Genomic DNA, 20682 nt, shown 5'->3' on the forward strand with positions numbered 1-20682 from the left:
CAATGTTACGGTCTTTGATTCAATTATATTTTTGAAACTCAGGCTGTGTGTGTTTATCTGCGTCATTCCTTGATCATTCCTTGTGGTCCTGTAGCTCAGTTGGTAGAGTATAGTGCTTGTTAAACCAGGGTAGTGGGTTTGATTCCTGGGACCATCCATATGTTAAGTGTTTGCAAACATGACTGCAAATCGCTTTGGATAAAAGTGTCTGCTAAATGGCAGATGTATCCACTGATTATACCAAACATTTCGAACACCTTCCTAATATGGAGTTGGACCCTCCCCTTTTCCCCTCAGAATAGCCTCAATTCGTCGGGGCATGGACTCTACAAGGTGTCGAAAGTTTTCCACAGGGATGCTGGCCCATGATGACTCCAATGCTTCCCACAATTGTGTCAAGTTGGCTGGATGTCCTTTGGGTGCAGTGGAGGCTCCTGAGAGGAGGAAGGGGAGGCTCCTGAGAGGAGGAAGGGGAGGCTCCTGAGAGGAGGAAGGGGAGGCTACTGAGAGGAGGAAGGGGAGGCTCCTGAGAGGAGGAGGGGTAGGCTCCTGAGAGGAGGAGGGGTAGGCTCCTGAGAGAAGGAAGGGGAGGCTCCTCAGAGGAGGAAGGCGACTAAATATAATCACGTCACCAAATAATTGATTAAAACATGAAGGTCTACAGTAGCCTCAGCAGCATTCTGTAGGGTAGCACCATGGTGTAGCCTGGAGAACAGCGAGTTTCCATTTCTCCTCTGAGTATTTTGACTTCAATACAAACCTACGAGGTTTTGGAAAAGTTTTTTTTCACCTGGTCACATCAGCTGATGTGCATTGAAGTCCAGGAGCGAAGGGAAAAGGTGAGAGGAGGAGAGAAGGACTACAACATGGCTGTAATGAAAGTGAACTGTGTTTACACATGATCAGGGGTGTATTCATTCGAAGATTCTGTTGAAAAACATTTCTTAAACGGAACAAAACAGCGATAAACATACCTGAATTTGTTCAAAAGAAACTCGTTTGCAACTGCTGGACTAATGATTACATCCTAGATCAGCAGGTGAGAGTGGTATTGAATGTGTCACTGTCTGTCACCTTAAATGTTTCTCTCAACCTGTGTGCACCTACATTGTGAACTTTCATTCATCGACTAGGTTGTAGCTACCTCATGATGGGTATAGGGAAAATGTGAGTATAATGTAGTATCCTAGACCTATCGCTGTTATGTTGAACAGGGTGAATGGAATATGAATGACAGTCATCCAACATGCTGTAGTAGAAATAAGGCCATGCCCATGAAAAACAAAATGGTCCTCCCTCATCTTAAACGGCACTGACCGCCCCTGTTACGGTGGTGGACCATTCTTGGTACACATGGGAAACTGTTGAGTTGGAAAAACAAATCACAAATCGGTGCGCCTGGAACCTACTATCATACCCCGTTCAAAGGCACTTAAATATTTAGTCTTCCCAATTCACCCTCTGAATGGTACTCAGACACAATCCATGTCTCATTTGTCTCAAGGCTTAACAATCCTTCTTTAACCGGCCTCCTCCCTTCATCTACACGGATTGAAGTGGATTTAACTAGTGACATCAGTAAGGGATCATAGCTTTCACCTGGATTCACCTGGTCAGTCTATGTCATGGAAGGAGCAGGTGTTCTTAATGTTTTGTATACTCAGTGTATAGCACGACAGATATTCAAGTGCTATTTCCATGTGATGCATTTGCTCTATTGTTTACAGGATTATTTGTATTTTATAGAGCATGGCTTTAAGGGATGGTCACATCTAGACAAAAACGATTGTGAAAAATGTTTTGTTAGACTTCAGTGCAGCTTTTGGCATTCTCGATCATAGCCTGCTGCTGAAAAAACGTATGGCTTTACACCCCCTGCTATATTGTGGATAAAGAGTTTTTATTTTAAAATGTCACCTTTATTTAACTAGGCAAGTCAGTTAAGAACAAATTATTTTTTTCAATTACGGCCTACGACTGCCTTGTTCAGGGGCAGAACGACAGAGTTTTTTACCTTGTCAACTCGGGGATTCGATCCAGCAATCTTTCGGTTACTGGCCTACCGCTCTAACCACTAGGCTACCTGCCGCCCCAGAGCTACAAAATCAAGTTTGAATCAGGAATTCCCCAGGGCAGCTGTTTGGCACCTACTTTTTTCAATCTTTACCAACAACATGCCAATGACATTTGAGTAAAGCCAGTGAGTCTATATATGTGGATGACTCAACGCCGTACACGTCAGCTACTACAGCGACTGAAATGACTGCAACGCTTAACATAGAGATGCAGTTAGTTTCAGAATGGGTGTCAAGGAATAAGTTAGTCCTAAATATTTCTGATTACCTTAAAACCTCTTGGTTTTAGGGGGCAGTATTTTCATTTCTGGGAAAAAAACGTCCCCGTTTTAAACGGGATATTTTGTCAGGAAAAGATGCTAGAATATGCATATAATTGACAGCTCTGGATAGGAAACACTCTAACGTTTCCAAAACTGTAAAGATATTGTCTGTGAGTATAACAGAACTGATGTTGCAGGCGAAAGCCTGAGAAAAATCCAATCCGGAAGTGCCCCAGGTTTTGAAAGCGCTGCGTTCCAATGACTCCCTATATGGCTTTGAATGTACCATCAACGAGCGTACGCTTTCTACGTATTCCCCAAGGTGTCTTCAGCATTGTGACGTAGTTTTACGCATTTCTGTTGAAGAATAGCCGTATGGGGGCATATTGCGTAAGTGGTCACATGGTGGCTCCGAGAGAGATTCTCGTAAAGTGCAGAGGTAGCCATTACTCCAATCGGTCCTAGAGAAAAAGGAATTGTCCCGATGGATATATTATCAAATAGATATTAGAAAAACACCTTGAGGATTGATTCTAAACAACGTTTGCCATGTTTTTGTCGATATTATGGAGCTAATTTGTGTTACGTGTAAATGAGTGAAGAGGTGTGGAGTCAGGCGCAGAGAGCAAAGGATGTGGGAAACACAACACGCTTAAATGTCCTGGAAACATAACATGTACAAAAGTGGAAACACAAATGAACAGAAATATAAACGGACAGCGTGAAACCCAAATGCCAACAAAATACACTCAAACAAAGAAACAGGAGAACAAGCGCGCACGAAACAGAAGCGGGCTGAACAGACTATATATAACCCTATCCTAACAACCAAACAAGAAACAGGTGATACCAATTAGACAGAACTAAACGAACACAGAACAACGGATCAGCGATAGCTAGTAGACCGGCGACGACGACCGCCGAGCGCCACCCGAACAAGAAGGGGAGTCACCTTCGGTAATATTCGTGACAGTACCCCCCTCCTGACGCGCAGCTCCCACAGCGCGCCGACGCCGGCCTCGGGGACGACCCGGGGGCCGAGGCGCTGGGCGATCCGGACGGAGGCGATGGGATTCACTCAACATAGATGGGTCTAGAATATCCCTCACCGGGACCCAGCACCTCTCCTCCGGACCGTACCCCTCCCAGTCAACGAGGTACTGCAAGCCTCTCACCCGGCGTCTCGAGTCCAGAATAGCTCGTATCTTGTACGCCGGTGACCCCTCGATGTCCAGAGGGGGCGGAGGAACCTCCGGAACTTCATCTTCCTGCATAGGACCAGCTACCACCGGCCTGAGAAGAGACACATGAAATGAGGGGTTAATACTATAATACGAAGGAAGTAATAATCGATAACAAACCTCATTTATTATCCTCAGGACTTTAAATGGCCCTATACACTGCGGACCCAGCTTCCGGCAGGGCAAGCGGAGAGGCAGGTTTCGGGTCGAGAGCCAGACCCTGTCCCCAGGTGCAAACACGGGGGCCTCACTGCGGTGACGGTCAGCGCTCTTCTTCTGCCTTATACTCGCTTGGCGTAATGACTCTTGGACCGCCCTCCAGGTCTCCTTAGAGCGCTGTACCCACTCCTCCACCGCAGGAGCCTCAGTCTGGCTCTGATGCCACGGTGCCAGGACTGGCTGGTACCCCAACACGCACTCAAATGGTGACATGTTGGTAGAGGAGTGGCTTAGTGAGTTCTGGGCTATTTCTGCCCAGGGAATATATCTCGCCCACTCCCCTGGCCGGTCATGGCAATACGACCGCAGAAACCTACCCACCTCCTGGTTAACTCTCTCCACCTGACCATTACTCTCCGGGTGATACCCTGAGGTCAGGCTGACCGAGACCCCCAGACGTTCCATAAATGCCCTCCAAACACGGGAGATAAATTGGGGCCCCGATCAGAAACTATATCCTCGGGCACCCCGTAGTGCCGGAAGACATGGGTGAAAAGAGCTTCCGCAGTCTGTAGGGCGGTAGGGAGACCGGGCAATGGGATAAGACGGCAGGACTTAGAGAACCGATCCACAACGACCAGGATTGTAGTGTTACCCTGAGAGGGGGGGAGGTCAGTAAGAAAATCTACCGAAAGATGGGTCCACGGCCGTTGTGGAACGGGAAGAGGTTGTAATTTACCTCTTGGCAGGTGTCTAGGAGCCTTACTCTGGGCGCACACCGAACAGGAGGAAACATAGAATCGCACATCCCTCCTCCAAGTGGGCCACCAGTACTTCCTCTCAAGACCTTGCACTGTCCTATAAATACCTGGGTGACCCGCCGAGGGTAGACAATGAGCCCATCGAATCAATTGATCACGGACAGCCAGCGGCACGTACCTACGACCCTCCGGACACTGTGGAGGCGCAGGTTCCCCCCTTAGCGCCCGCTCGATGTCTGCGTCCACATCCCATACTACTGGTGCCACCAGCTTTTTTCTTCACAAAAAAGAAACTCGAAGAGACAGGTGACATGGAGGGCTGAATGTACCCCTGTCCCAGAGCCTCGGTGATATAAGTTTCCATAGCCACCTTCTCCTCTTGGGACAAAGGATACACATGACTCCTGGGGAGTGCAGCGTTACCCTGGAGATTTATCACGCAATCCCCCTGCCTATGGGGTGGTAATTGGGTAGCCAAATCGTCATACTCAGCTGGAATGCGCACGGTGGAAACCTGGTCTGGACTCTCCACCGTTGTCGCACCGATGGAAACCCCTACACACCTGCCTGAACACTCATCAGACCACCCCTGTAGAGTTCCCTGTTTCCACGAAATCGTAGGATTATGAATAGCTAGCCAGGGAATCCCCAGAACAACTGGAAATGCAGGTGAATCGATAAGGAACAAACTAATTCGCTCCTTGTGATTCCCCTGCGTAATCATCTCCAACGAAATTGTGGCTTTCTTTACCAGCCCCGACCCTAATGGTAGACTATCTAAAGAGTGCACGGGAAAAGGGGGGTCTACTTTTACTAACGGAATCCTCAACCTCTGAGCGAGTCCGCGATCTATAAAGTTTCCAGCTGCGCCTGAATCTACCAGTGCCTTATGCTGGAGAGAAGGAGAATAATTAAGGAAACAAATTAATAGGAACATGTGACCAACAGGAAACTCTGGGAGAGTGTGGTGCTTACTCACCTGGGGTGACCGATGAGTGTTCTGCCTGCCCTCACGATTCCCAGATGAATTCCTCCAGTACCGACCAGACGTGTGCCCTCTCCGGCCACAACTGGTACAGGAGGAGCTTCCTCCTCCGATCTCTCTTGACGCAGTCCCTCCTAGCTCCATCGGGATAGGGGCAGGATGATCAGGAGGTAGAACTGACAGGACCCTTTCAGAACGTCCACGAGCAGCTAGCAGATGGTCCAACCGGATCGACAGGTCTATCAGTCCATCCAGGCTAAGCGTAGTATCCCGACAGGCCAGCTCCCTACGGACGTCCTCTCTCAGGCTACACCTGTAATGGTCTATCAGGGCCCTGTCATTCCAGCCTGCTCCCGCAGCCAAGGTCCGGAACTCCAGCGAAGTCCTGCGCGCTCTTCGTCCCCTGTCTAAGATGGAACAATCTCTCACCCGCCGTTCGACCTTCTGGAGGGTGATCGAACACGGCCCTGAAAGTAATCCTTCTCACCCCCCCCTTAAAAGATTTAGATGCACTATTGTAAAGTGGCTGTTCCACTGGATGTCATAAGGTGAACGCACCAATTTGTAAGTCGCTCTGGATAAGAGCGTCTGCTAAATGACGTAAATGTAAATGAAACGGCGGATGAACTCCGGGTAGTTGTCCTTCGCTGAGTCGGGCCCGTTCCAGACCGCATTAGCCCACTCCAGGGCTCTACCGGTCAGGCAGGTGATGAGGACCCCTACTCTCTCCTCCTCCGAGGGGGCCGGCCGAACGGTGGCCAGGTAGAGGTCTAATTGCAGCAGGAATCCCTGGCACCCCGTCGCTGCTCCATCGTAATTCCTCGGAGGCGTCATGTGCAGAGCGCTGGAACCGGATCCAGATGGGGGAGATGGTAGAGTTGCTGGTAGGATGGTCGGTGGGGTAGTAGTAGGGAAACCATTCCTCTCCCAACGATCCATCCTCTCCATCATCTGATCCATCGCTGATCCTAGGCGATGGAGGATGGACGTGTGATGTTGAACTCGCTCTTCCATAGTGGGAAGAGGAGTGGTCGCTGCTCCTGCTGACTCCATAGAAAGGTGCGGGCTTCTGTTACGTGTAAATGAGTGAAGAGGTGTGGAGTCAGGCGCAGAGAGCAAAGGATGTGGGAAACACAACACGCTTAAATGTCCTGGAAACATAACATGTACAAAGTGGAAACACAAATGAACAGAAATATAAACGGACAGCGTGAAACCCAAATGCCAACAAAATACACTCAAACAAAGAAACAGGAGAACAAGCGCGCACGAAACAGAAGCGGGCTGAACAGACTATATATAACCCTATCCTAACAACCAAACAAGAAACAGGTGATACCAATTAGACAGAACTAAACGAACACAGAACAACGGATCAGCGATAGCTAGTAGACCGGCGACGACGACCGCCGAGCGCCACCCGAACAAGAAGGGAGTCACCTTCGGTAATATTCGTGACAATTTGGAATATTTTTCGGAGTTCTGACCGCAATTTCCGGGTGATTTCTCAGCCAAATGTGAAGAACAAACAGAGCTATTTCGCCTACAAAAATAATCTTTTGGGAAAAAATTAACTTTGGCTGTCTACCTGGGAGTCTCGTGAGTGAAAACATTTGAAGTTCATCAAAGGTAAACGATTTAATTTGATTGCTTTTCTGATTTCCGTGACAAGTTTGCCTGCTGCTAGCAAGGCATAATGCTATGCTAGGCTATGATAAACTTATACAGATGCTTGTCTAGCGTTGGCTGTAAAGCATATTTTGAAAATCTGAGATGACAGGGTGATTAACAAAAGGCTAAGCTGTGTTCCAATATATTTCACTTGTGATTTTCATGAATAGGAATATTTTCTAGGAAGATTTATGTCCGTTGCGTTATGCTAATTAGTGTCAGATGATGATAACGGTCCCGTTCACGGGCTGGGTGTCACTACAGGTTAAGTTACATGGCCTACTATGCTAATTCTGTAGCGGTATTGTTAGAGGGGCTAAAGAAATATTTTGTTGGTGGGCCAGGCAGGTATTAACCCTAGTTATTAAAGTTAGTTATTACCTATTATAACATTGTTATTATTATTATTAAATATTATTAAATCCGAAAGGATGAGAATAGAATAGATAGAGTAGCGCTTCCAGACACATTCTAAACATGATGGAGTATTAAAGGAGGACTGTAGCATCTAATGATGAAACATTATGGAGTCTTAAAGGAGGACTGTAGCATCTAATGATGAAACATTATGGAGACTTAAAGGAGCCTTGTAGAATCTAATGATGAAACATGATGGAGTCTTAAAGGAGCCTTGTAGCATCTAATGATGAAACATTATGGAGTCTTAAAGGAGGACTGTGGCATCTAATGATGAAACATTATGGAGACTTAAAGGAGCCTTGTAGAATCTAATGATGAAACATTATGGAGTCTTAAGCTTTAATTTGTGGTATTGCACAGTAACTTTTTTCTAATAAAAAAAAATATATATTTTGCACTCTGCAATTTCACCGGATGTTGTCGAAATGTTCCGCTAGCGGAATCCCTAGCCATAACAGGTGTTAATGTGTTTGAACCAATCAGTTGTGTTGGGACAAGGTAGGGGTGGTATACAGAAGATAGCCCTATTGGATAAAAGACGAAGTCCATATTATGTCAAGAACAGCTCAAATAAGCAAAGAGAAACAACAGTCCATCATTACTTTAAGGACCACCACAATAATGGAAGATCCAGAGTTACTTCTGATGCATAAGTTCATTAGAGTTACCGGACTTAGAAATTGCAGCCCAAATAAATGCTTCACAAAGTTCAAGTAACAGACACATCTCAACATCATCGGTTCAGAGGAGACTGTATGAATCAGGCCTTCATGGTCGAATTGCTGCAAGGAAACCACTACTAAAGGACACCAATAAGAAGAAGTGACTTACTTGGGCCAAGAAACACGAGCAATGGACATTAGACCGGTGGATATCTGTCCTTGGGTCTGATGAGTCCAAATTTGAGATTTTTGGATCCGAGTGTCATGTCTTTGTGAGATGAGGAGTAGATGAACAGATTATCTCCGCATGTGTGGTTCCCACCGTGAAGCATGGAGGAGGAGATGTGATGGTGTGCGGGTGCTTTGCTGTTGACAATGTCATGAATAAATAAATCAAAGTCACACTTAACCAGCATGGCTTCCACAGCATTCTACAGCTATATGCCATCCCATCTGGTTTGGGCTTAGTCCCACTGTCATTTGTTTTTCAACAGGACAATGACCCAACACACCTCCAGATTGTTGGAAAACGATTCCAGGTGAAGCTGTTTGAGAAAAAGCAAGGGTGGCAACTTTTGAAGAATAAAATATATATTTTGATTTAACACTTGTGGTTATTACATGATTCCATGTGTATTTTGATGTCTTTATTATTCTACAATGTAGAAAATAGTAAAAATAAAGAAACCCTTGAATGAGTAGGTGAGTCCAACCTTTTGACTGGTACTGTACATTAAATTCCCTAACAGCTCCAGTGGACATTCCTGCAGTCAGCATGCCAATTGCCCGCTCCCTCAGAGACCTGTGGCATTTTGTGTGAACCAACTGCACATTTTCGAGTTGCCTTTTATTATCCCCAGCACAAGGTGCACCTGTGTAATAACCAAGCTGTTCAATCAGCTTCTTGATATGCCACACTGTCAGGTGGATGGATTATCTTGGCAAAGAATAAATGTTGACTAACAGTGATGCTCATGAAACATCCAACACTTTACATGTTGCGTTTATACTTTTGTTTTTTGTTGTTACTATCAGTTTTAGGAACATTTACCCAAAATATGACATCAGCGATAATCAAAATGTTGAAAATCTGTGAATGTCTAAATAAGAAATTGGTACATTTAAACAGCAATGTGTCGAACCCTTTCAACAACGGGGAGATGTTACTGATGTGCTTTGTATCTGCGACGTAAAAACAAGTTTTGGACTTCCACACCAAATTACTTCTTTAGTTATTTTATGTTTAAGGAAGTGTGTAGGTCACATTCTGTATCATACAGCTATGAAAGTTATATATTTAGAACCACCTGTTCAATTGGAATCCAGCGACATCTGTGTCTTCAGTGTCCTAGAACTGTCTAGGTTTGTGTGTTCTGACTTGTAAAACAGGATGAATAAAATAAGTAATGTAAACATATCAGTAATTACCAGGAAGCTCTACATTTGTTTTAAACACTAACACACTAGCAAGGTTGTTTTATCATGTGGTTTCATTCGGGTCTCTATTTAAAAATAACACTGTCTTTGGCAGGAGAAAGGCCCGACTCGGAAGAACCAAAGCCAGGGACGTCCAAACTAGCAAGACGACACCAGTTCTCCCACTGTAGAAAGGGTTGTAACCGGTTATGGGACCTGAAACAACACAAGAAAATGCACACAGGGGAGAAGCCTTACCACTGTTCCAAGTGTGGAAAGTGTTTCAACCAGAGAGTAACCCTGAAACAACATGAGAGAATACACACGGGAGAGAAGCCTTACCACTGCTCCCAATGTGGAAAGTGTTTCAGCTGGTCAGGGGGCTGAAACGACACGAGAGAATACACACGGGAGAGAAGCCTTACCACTGCTCCCAGTGTGGAAAGTGTTTCAACCGGAGAGTAACCCTGAAACAACATGAGAGAATACACACAGGAGAGAAGCCTTACCACTGCTCCCAATGTGGAAAGTGTTTCAACCATTCGGGGGATCTGAAACGACATGAGAGAATACACACAGGAGAGAAGACCTACCACTGCTCCCAATGTGGAAAGTGTTTCAACCAGAGAGTAAACCTGAAACAACATGAGAGAATACACACAGGAGAGAAGCCCTACCACTGCTCCCAATGTGGAAATTGTGTTTCAACCAGTCGGGGGATCTGAAACAACATGAGAGAATACACACTGGAGAGAAGCCTTACCACTGCTCCCAGTGTGGAAAGTGTTTCAGCTGGTCAGGGGGGCTGAAACGACACGAGAGAATACACACGGGAGAGAAGCCTTACCACTGCTCCCAATGTGGAAAGTGTTTCAATCAGAGAGCATACCTGAAAAAAACATGAGAGAATACACACAGGAGAGAAGCCTTACCATTCCTCCCAGGGTGCAAACCATTTGCCCATTTAGGAAGCCTGAAAGAACACGAAAACATATTACTCATAACAGTCATTTAAACGTCATTAGAGAATCCACACAGGAGAGAGAAATTACTTCTCTTAGCGTGTATATTGATATACATCACATTGACTTAAAATTCATCAGAGAACATACACAGTGCTCCCGTTGTCTTATATTGTTGACTGACAATGTGTTTACCTGTCTTTACCATATGAAATTAAATGGTACAGGGTATACTCAAACATATATTTGTTTGTTTTTATTAGAAAACATGAATTGAATATGGAGTATGTCAGTTTTAATATAAAGGAGATCAGGTTCCTTGTTTTAAATTGTCCTTTTTTAAAACTCTTTGTGTGTTTATCTGGGTGTGTCATTCCTCCAGCACTACAGATAATCAAGTGATATTTGGATGTGATGCATTTGTTCCATTGTTGACATCTACATTGTAGCCCACTGATGATTTAATGAAATGAAAATGTTCAGACTCTGTAATGGAAAATGTTAATTGTTTGTGTGTCCACATAACTGAGTATGTGACTAACCTTGTGAAACTGTCCTATTATAATCTCCTGTTCTTGGTGGAACAAACTCCCTCACGACGCCAGGACAGCGGAGTCAATCACCACCTTCCGGAGACACCTGAAACCCCACCTCTTTAAGGAATACCTAGGATAGGATAAAGTAATCCCTCTCACCCCCCCTCCCCCTGAAAAGATTTAGATGCACTACTGTTCCACTGGAGGTCATAAGGTGAATGCACCAATTTGTAAGTCGCTCTGGATAAGAGCGTCTGCTAAATGACTTAAATGTAAATGTTGGGACTATCATTCTGTGTTGCAAACCAGCTGCACCTGCATCCTTGTATGAATAAAGTCCCTCCCAGGAACAGGAAACTATAAAGATATGTGCTAATCACTCAATGCTTCAGGAAATCAGACTGTCTACACTGCGCTGCGTAACTCTGTTATTCTCTCTGAGCTCAGAAATAAAGAATCTTGGTTTGACTCGGACTCCAGCAGATCCTTAGTTTATAATATCCACCACAACTCGCCCATGGATTGCTGTTTATTATTGTCTCAATGAAGAGTTCCTCTTTCGACTTTCCTGGGGGCATTTACAAACCTCCCACTGGTTGAATAAACGTTGTTACCCGAATGATGAGATTATTTTATTTGTCAAATGGCAACCAAGCATTGATCATCATGTCACCAGAATAAGAACCTCAAAATGTATTGGAAAGGAGCATCAAGCTCATCATGTGCACTTTCACCACCCTGTGAAGTTCATAACTTATTTCATCTGTAGCCTAATAAACTACATGGTTTCTCAAGTCATAGTGGGAGGACCACACAACATATCATGTGACTCCAAGTTAACTAAGATATGGTTGTTATCATTAAGGAGTTTCCACAGCCATTTCTCGCTTAGACATTTTTACTGACACAAATATACAAACAAATTGTCAAACGGAGTAACAAATAGTCTGTCGGCATTTATAAAAGTGTACAGGCATATCCTGTTTCCGTCAGCCCGGTCATTACTTTTGAAATGGTTGGATCAATATCCACCTTCATGATATGGATGAAGCCTGATTTGGAATGTCTGAGTAGTTCTATATGATGTCATAATTCACCCCTCTGATTATCAAGTGATATTTGGAATGTCTGAGTAGTTCTATCTGATGTCATAATACACCCCTCTGATAGTGATACATTTGCTCCATTGTTTCCATGTCAGTTGGTTTCCCACTCTGATGATTTATATCTGACAGAGGGGCTTTAAATGAATAGTATGGTGACATCTTAGTGGGGCTTGAAGTAAATAGGATTATTAATCATAAACTCCTATAGCAGCAATACAATGCAGCTTTGACATCAAGAAGAGAATGGGCTGATGGGTGGTGGTGCTACTCTATAGGTAAGGCTGTTCAATATGAATGTTCAATACACACAATAGGTTGACTGGGGAGGTGATGTACCACAGTCAAAGTCCTGCAATAAGAGCTAAGATGCTAATATTTGTTGTTAGGTTGATCAGTAGCCAGTTATTCTCAAACCAGTTACGAAAAAAATAGACTTATTTTTAAATCGTATATCTTAGTTTTTCCATAGAAAGTATCTGTGAGGGGAAATGTGTTTATACGCTAACATCCAAGCTAAAATCGCCTGCTTATGGAATTTAGCCAATTTTACTAGGATTTGATCAACATTAAAATTACATCAAAGCAAAAATTCTAAACCACTAACAGAGTCAGTTACCCTAAAGCAAGGCAAGAGCCTTGCTTTGTAAGTGGTGTCTCTGTAGCACACGTGATTGCAGAGTCTGCTGAACAAATCACAACTGGATTGATGCTAATATTCATGATATATTCTGCCAGGTAGGAACAGACTACTTTGTAGTTAACATTTAATTGACAAGGTTTGTGGGAAAGCTTTTTCATCAACCAGAAGATGGTTGTCATTAGCATCATCGCTAACAGCTACACATCGTGGTAGACTGCACTCAGACAGGGGCATTTCCTGGCTGTTTAATCTTCAAAAAGTTGAAGGGAAATACAAATCACATAGGCAAATTTAACGACAATTTTGAGGCAGAGAGTTCAGAATAACTATAACAAAAATGAATACAAATTATACCAGGGCACTTTAGAGACTGGAAGGGTAAAGGGGCATGTGCTCTACACAGGTAGAGACATATCTGTCCATGTTGCCTTTTGCAAAGTGGGCACTGCTTCATGTGGCAACACCACCACTCACCTAAATAGCCCACATGCCGCTGGGTGAGAAGTTTTTTGATTGTTTTTGGGCAGAATTATGTGAGGTGTTGTTAGTGATGAGCCTCGGTCCATTTAGCTCTGAAATATGCCACCCTCGTCAATCTGTCACCTAATCCTGCCTAATGGGCAGATCAGCCCTGGAGGAAAGTATTGGCTGTAAGAAGTAAGAGAACATAACATCTGGTTGTTTTTAAATGACTTCTTTTGACATTGCTTTATTTTTGTTCCGATCTGTGTTGCTCACTCCAGTCAGCAGATGGCGATGAGAGTTTTTCAGGTGATGCTTCTTGTGTGACGTATAATCTAGTGGACGGAACAGGAGGCTTCTTCAACAGAGACAAAAGGCTTCCGTTTCAACCAATGCGGTGGTTTGCTAGCGAACATAGATACGGAGCATTTAAGCTCGTCAGACTAATCTTGTGTATATTAATCTTAGTGTTTAGAACACAATTCTGTTTACGCATCTACTTGTTAATTTAAACGTAGTTTGCTTCTTAAATTAGCTAATGTGTTAACTTGATACTGCACAAGGCTAATCGCCCGGAGCATGAGGTCACGATACTAGACGGAGAAAGATCTGGTGAAAGGAGAGGAAGAAGCTTTCAGAATGGAAGAGGAGGCTATCACATTGAAACAAGAGGATGATATTACAGGGAAAGAGGAAGATGGGAAAGAGGTTGTCAGAGTGGAAAATGAGGAGGTAGAAGCTTTCAGAATCAAAAAGGATGAAGATCTCGTAACATTGAAGAAGGAGAATATAGTAAAAGAAGAGGAAGAACCTTTCAGAATCAAAAATGATGAAGATGCCGTAACATTGAAGGAGGAGAATGTAGTGAAAGAAGAGGAAGAACCTTTTGGAGTAAAAGAGGAAGAGGAGGATATCTCAATAAAAGAGGAGGAAGATGTTTTAGGAGTGAAAAAGGAGGAGTCAGAATATCCGATTACCATCCGTGAGTACTGTCTTAAAAACAGGGGCACAAACGATGCAATTGTTGAACTAATGTGGTTTTCTACTGAATTCTACTGAAGTTCTACACTTCTACACTTGAATATGTTGTTCAGTACTGCCATTGGTACATATTTTTTTTAAATTAGATGTAATTTTATTCTCCATGTGGTCTATATTAAAGCTCACTTCATCTTGTATAACAGGATTCTACAATCCAATTCTGGTGCATCATTTCTACATAAAATATCAAAGGGATGTAAAAGCCACCCATTTCATGGAACGACCCTTTTACATTTGCATCACAAACAGTATTTTTTTTAAAGGCATAAATTTAGGCCCTTTTTAGACATATTAATGGCTCTGGTAAGACCCTATGATCACAATAGAAGATCATAGGTTGACTGTCTGTTTGGTGTTGTCATTCACACAGGAGAGAGACATGACAATCCTGGATCCTCTGGGGAGCCTCAACAACATCCTGATGCTGACGAGGCAGAGAAGAGTCTCTCCAGATCAGAACACCAGATGGTACAGCTTGGTCTGGTCTAGCATACAGCTTGCTCTATCTGGGTCTGGGCTGTGTTTCTGTAAAGCAGTTTATGACAACAGTGACATCAGCATCCATAATGATACGTGTCTGTGTCCCCTCTTTATGGTTACCAGGACAACGCGAGCCCTTCCTCCCTCCCGGAGTCCCTGTATCGTGCCTCTCCCGGTAGCACCTTATTGCTGGGGATGAAGAGGTTGTCTGTGCTGCTGGTGGACTGCAGGAAAACAACGGGGCTGAGTGGAACTGTGAGAGGAGGAGAAGAGAAGAAAGGATCAGATTTGACACATCAAAGTAGGTGCTGTAATTTAGTTTGAACAAATACAATAGATCTGTCCACTGGTATCTGTTACCAGGACAACCAGCAGAGTTCTGTTAGTTGACAGGAAGATAGACTGGTGTATATGGATGTTATGAATATCATAACACTGAAAAAGGATTCTGCCAATGAAAAGTGAGAAACCAATTGACCATATAAATCCTTGAAAGTTAGCTTTGGAGAGAAAGTTTCAAGATGATCCAATGTAGTAAGGTGCTTGTTTTACAAAAACTTTTCCTTAAAACATTATGGATGTTACATTGCCTGTCCCAGTCAACACCCCTATCTAACTCAAGACTTTGGTCATTAATTAACTAGTACTGAAGAAAAGCTGTGATCAGGCTGCCCACTCAAGTAAAAGCTTCAAACTGTAACCAGTGCCGGCAACCTTGTTCAGGTTATCAATCAACCTACCAGGGTAGTGACAAACAGTAGAGGAATGAAATCATCAACATGGTTTGATCATATCTTTACTAATGCTGCAGAAATGGGTTTTAAAGCAGTATCCAGATCCACCAGATGTAGTGATCACAATATAGTAGCCATGTCTAGGAAAACCACAGTTCCAAAGGCTGGGCCTAATATTGTGTATATAAGAGGTCATACATTTTTTTGTAGTGATTCCTATGTTGTTGATGTAAATAATATTTGTTGGTCCGTGGTGTCTAATGATGAGCAACCAGACACTGCCCTTGACACATTTGAAACTGCTTATCCCAGTTACTAATAAGCAGCACCCATTAAGAAAATGGTGAGGAATTTTAAAAATGGTATGATGAAGAGGAGGCAAAAGAGATGGCATATAGGTCTGGCTGTATAACTGATTGGCAAACATATTGCAAATTGAGAAATCATTTGACTAAACTGAATAAAAAGAAGAAAGTACACAATGAAACAAAGATAAAATACATGAAGAATGGTTGTAAAAAGCTGTGGAGCATCTTCAATGAAATTTTGCGCAAATAAAATCAACAATGACAAGTCACTGGTGTCTGACAACGTGGAAGGAAAATTGAGGATAATAGCGGCCGATATTGCCATTCCTATTTGCCTTGTCTTTAATTTAAGCCTACTAGAAAGTGTGTGCCCTCAGGCCTGGAGGGAAGCTAAAGTCATTCCACTACCCAAGAATAGTAAAGCTCCCTTTACTGGCTTAAATAGCTGACCAATCAGCCTGTTACCAACCCTTACAATTTTGGGAAAAAAATATTTGACCAGATACAATGCTATTTTACAGTAAACAAATATAGACTTTTAGCTTATAGGGAAGTTCATTCAACAAGCACAGCACTTGCAAATGACTGATTGGCTGAGAGAAATTGATGATAAAAATATTGTTGGGGCTGTTTTGTTTGACATCAGTGCAGCATTTGACATTATCGATCATAGTCTGTTGCTGACAAAAACGTATGGCTTTACACCTCCTGCTATATTGTGGATAAAGAGTTTTTCTTTTAAAATGTAACCTTTATTTAACTAGGCAAGTCAGTTAAGAGCAAATTATTTTTTTCAATGACGGCCTACGACTGCCTTGTTCAGGGGCAGAACGACAGAGTTTTTTACCTTGTCAACTCTGGGATTCGATCCAGCAATCTTTCGGTTACTGGCCTACCGCTCTAACCACTAGGCTACCTGCTGCCCCAGAGCTACCTGTCTAACAGAACACAGAGAGTGTTCTTTAATGGAAGCCTGTACAACAAAATCAAGTTTGAATCAGGAATTCCCCAGGGCAGCTGTTTGGCACCTACTTTTTTCAATCTTTACCAACAACATACCAATGACATTTGAGTAAAGCCAGTGAGTCTATGTATGCGTTGACTCAACACTGTACATGTCAGCTACTACATCGACTGAAATGACTGCAACACTTAACATAGAGCTGCAGTTAGTTTCAGAATGGGTGTCAAGGAATAAGTTAGTCCTAAATATTTCTGATTACCTTAAAACCTCTTGGTGTTAGGGAGCAGTATTTTAATTTTTGGGGAAAAAACGTCCCCGTTTTAAACGGGATATTTCGTCAAGAAAAGATACTAAAATATGCATATAATTGACAGCTTTGGATAGAAAACACTCTAACGTTTCCAAAACTGTAAAGATATTGTCTGTGAGTATAACAGAACTGATGTTGCAGGCGAAAGCCTGAGAAAAATCCAATCCGGAAGTGCCCCAGGTTTTGAAAGCGCTGTGTTCCAATGACTCCCTATATGGCTTTGAATGTACCATCAACGAGCTTAAGCTTTCTACGTATTCCCCAAGGTGTCTACAGCATTGTGACGTAGTTTTACGCATTTCTGTTGAAGAATAGCCGTATGGGGGCACATTGCGTAAGTGGTCACATGGTGGCTACGAGAGAGATTCTCGCGTAAAGTGCAGAGGTAGCCATTACTCCAATCGGTCCTAGAGAAAAAGGAATTGTCCCGACTGATATATTTTCAAATAGATATTAGAAAAACACCTTGAGGATTGATTCTAAACAACGTTTGCCATGTTTTTGTCGATATTATGGAGCTAATTTGGAATCTTTTTTGGAGTTGTGACCGCAATTTCCCGGGCAATTTCTCAGCCAAACGTGAAGAACAAACAGAGCTATTCGCCAATTGCCCGCTCCCTCAGAGACCTGTGGTATTATTGTGTGAATAAACTGCACATTTTCTAGTTGCCTTTTATTATCCCCAGTACAAGGTGCACCTGTGTAATAACCAAGCTGTTCAATCAACTTCTTGATATGCCACACTGTCAGGTGGATGGATTATCTTGGCAAAGAATAAATGTTGACTAACAGTGTTGCTCATGAAACATCCAACATTTTACATGTTGCGTTTATATTTTAGTTTTTTGTTGTTACTATCAATTTTAGGAACATTTACCCAAAATATGACATCAGCGATAATCAAAATGTTGAAAATCTGAATGTCTAAATAAGAAATTGGTCCATTTAAACAGCAATGTGTCGAACCCTTTCAACAACGGGGAGATGTTACTGATGTGCTTTGTATCTTCGACGTAAAAACAAGTTTTGGACTTCCACACAAAATTACTTCTTTAGTTATTTTATGTTTAAGGAAGTGTGTAGGTCACATTCTGTATCATACAGCTATGAATGTTATATATTTAGAACCACCTGTTCAATTGGAATCCAGCGACGTCTGTGTCTTCAGTGTCCTAGAACTGTCCAGGTTTTCGTGTTCTGACTTGTAAAACAGGATGAATAAAATAAGTAATGTAAACATATCAGTAATTACCAGGAATCTCTACATTTGTTTTAAAATCACACTAAGATAGTTAAAACTGGCCTCGGGTTATTGAGAGATCTGATTTAGGATTTACCCTCGTAGCAAGGTTGTTTTATCATGCGGTTTCATTCGGGTCTCTATTTAAAAATAACACTGTCTTTGGCAGGAGAAAGGCCAGACTCGGAGGATCCAGAGCCAGGGACGTCCAAACTAGCAAGACGACACCACTGCTCCCACTGTGGAAAGAGTTTTCACCAGAAAGCACACCTGAAAGCTCATGAGAGAATACACACAGGAGAGAAGCCTTACCACTGTTCCCAGTGTGGAAATAGTTTTCACCAGAAAGCACACCTGAAAGCTCATGAGAGAATACACACAGGAGAGAAGCCTTACCACTGCTCCCAATGTGGAAAGTGTTTCAACGAGAGAGGAAACCTGAAACGACACAAGATAATACACACAGGGGAGAAACCTTACCACTGCTCCCAATGTGGAAAGTGTTTCAACCAGTCGGTGGAGCTGAAACAACACGAGAGAATACACACAGGGGAGAAGCCCTACCACTGCTCCCAATGTGGAAAGTGTTTCAACAAGAGAGTAAACCTGAAACGACATGAGAGAACACACACAGGAGAGAAGCCTTACCACTGCTCCCAATGTGGAAAGTGTTTCAACCAGTCGGGGGAGCTGAAACTACACGAGATAATACACACAGGAGAGAAGCCTTACCACTGCTCCCAATGTGGAAAGTGTTTCAACCAGAGAGGAAACCTGAAACAACATGAGAGAATACACACAGGAGAGAAGCCTTACCACTGCTCCCAATGTGGAAAGTGTTTCAACCAGTCGGGGAAGCTGAAACTACACGAGAGAATACACACAGGAGAGAAGCCTTACCACTGCTCCCAATGTGGAAAGTGTTTCAACCAGTCGGGGAAGCTGAAACTACACGAGAGAATACACACAGGGAGAAGCCCTACCACTGCTCCCAATGTGGAAAGTGTTTCAACAAGAGAGTAAACCTGAAGCGGCATGAGAGAATACACACTGGGCAGAAGCCTTACTACTCCTCCCAGGGTGCAAACCATTTGCCCATTTAGGAAGCCTGAAAGAACACATTAGACTGCACACAGAGGAGAAGGCTTAGAAAAGCTCAGCCTGTGGGAAAACATATTACTCATAAGTCACTTAAACATCATTAGAGAATCCACACAGGAGAGAGAAATTACTTCTCTTAGCGTGTATGTTGATATTTCACATCACATTGACTTAAAATTCATCAGAGAACATACACAGTGCTCCCGTTGTCTTATATTGTTGACTGACAATGTGTTTACCTGTCTTTACCATATGAAATTAAATGGTACAGGGTATACTCAAACATATATTTGTTTGTTTTTATTAGAAAACATGAAGTGAATTTGGAGTCTGTCAGTTTGAATATAAAGAAGATCAGATTCCTTGTTTTAAACTGTCCTTTTTTTAAACTCTTTGTGTGTGTTTATCTGGGTGTGTCATTCCTCCAGCACTACAGATAATCAAGTGATATTTGGATGTAATGCATTAGTTCCATTGTTGACATTTGCATTGTTGGCCCACTGATGATTTAATGAAATGAAAATGTTCAGACTCTGTAATGGAAAATGTTAATTGTTTGTGTGTCCACAAAACTGAGTATGTGACTAACCTTGTGAAACTGTCCTATTTTAAGCTCCTGTTTTTGGGACTATCATCTTGTGTTGCAAACCAATTTGCACCTGTGTCCTTGTATGAATAAAGTCCCGCCCAGGAACAGGAAACTATAAATATATTTGCTAATCACTCAATACTTCAGGAATTCAGACTGTCTACACTGCGCTGTGTAACTCTGTTATTCTCTCTGAGCTCAGAAATAAAGAATCTTGGTTTGACTTGGACTCCAGCAGATCCTTATTTTATAATATCCACCACAACTCTCCCAAGGATTGCTGTTTATCATTGTTGTTGACTTGGACTCTGGGGTCTGGTTGCATGCCAACAAAGACTACAACTGCTTCAAACAATGGGAGTGGCTACCATTGACCACCACACTTTCTTTCATAACCAGGAAGCCCATGTTGAGCCAGCAGTGTTCCCACTATGGAAGAGGGAGCAGGAAGCCTTCATCCAGTCTCCCAGAAAACCATGTTGAGCCATCAGTGTTCTCACTATGGAAGAGGGAGCAGGAAGCCGTCATCCAGGGACAAGGACAAAGGTGCAGCACT

General features: G+C 43.0%; 1 protein-coding gene across 1 annotated transcript; it reads left to right on the forward strand.

Moving 5' to 3' along the window:
- Nucleotides 1-13674: 13674 nt before the first annotated feature.
- On the forward strand, nucleotides 13675-20349 carry LOC135567195 (zinc finger protein 501-like). Its single transcript, XM_065014625.1, has 4 exons — nucleotides 13675-14341; nucleotides 14771-14868; nucleotides 15004-15181; nucleotides 18606-20349. Exons 1-4 carry the CDS (start codon nucleotides 13999-14001, stop codon nucleotides 19457-19459), a joined length of 1473 nt encoding a protein of 490 aa, XP_064870697.1. The 5' UTR covers nucleotides 13675-13998; the 3' UTR covers nucleotides 19460-20349.
- The last annotated feature ends 333 nt before the right edge of the window (nucleotides 20350-20682 follow it).

This window comes from Oncorhynchus nerka, unplaced genomic scaffold (genome assembly GCF_034236695.1).
Source record: "Oncorhynchus nerka isolate Pitt River unplaced genomic scaffold, Oner_Uvic_2.0 unplaced_scaffold_2406, whole genome shotgun sequence".
Classification (NCBI taxonomy): domain Eukaryota; kingdom Metazoa; phylum Chordata; class Actinopteri; order Salmoniformes; family Salmonidae; genus Oncorhynchus; species Oncorhynchus nerka.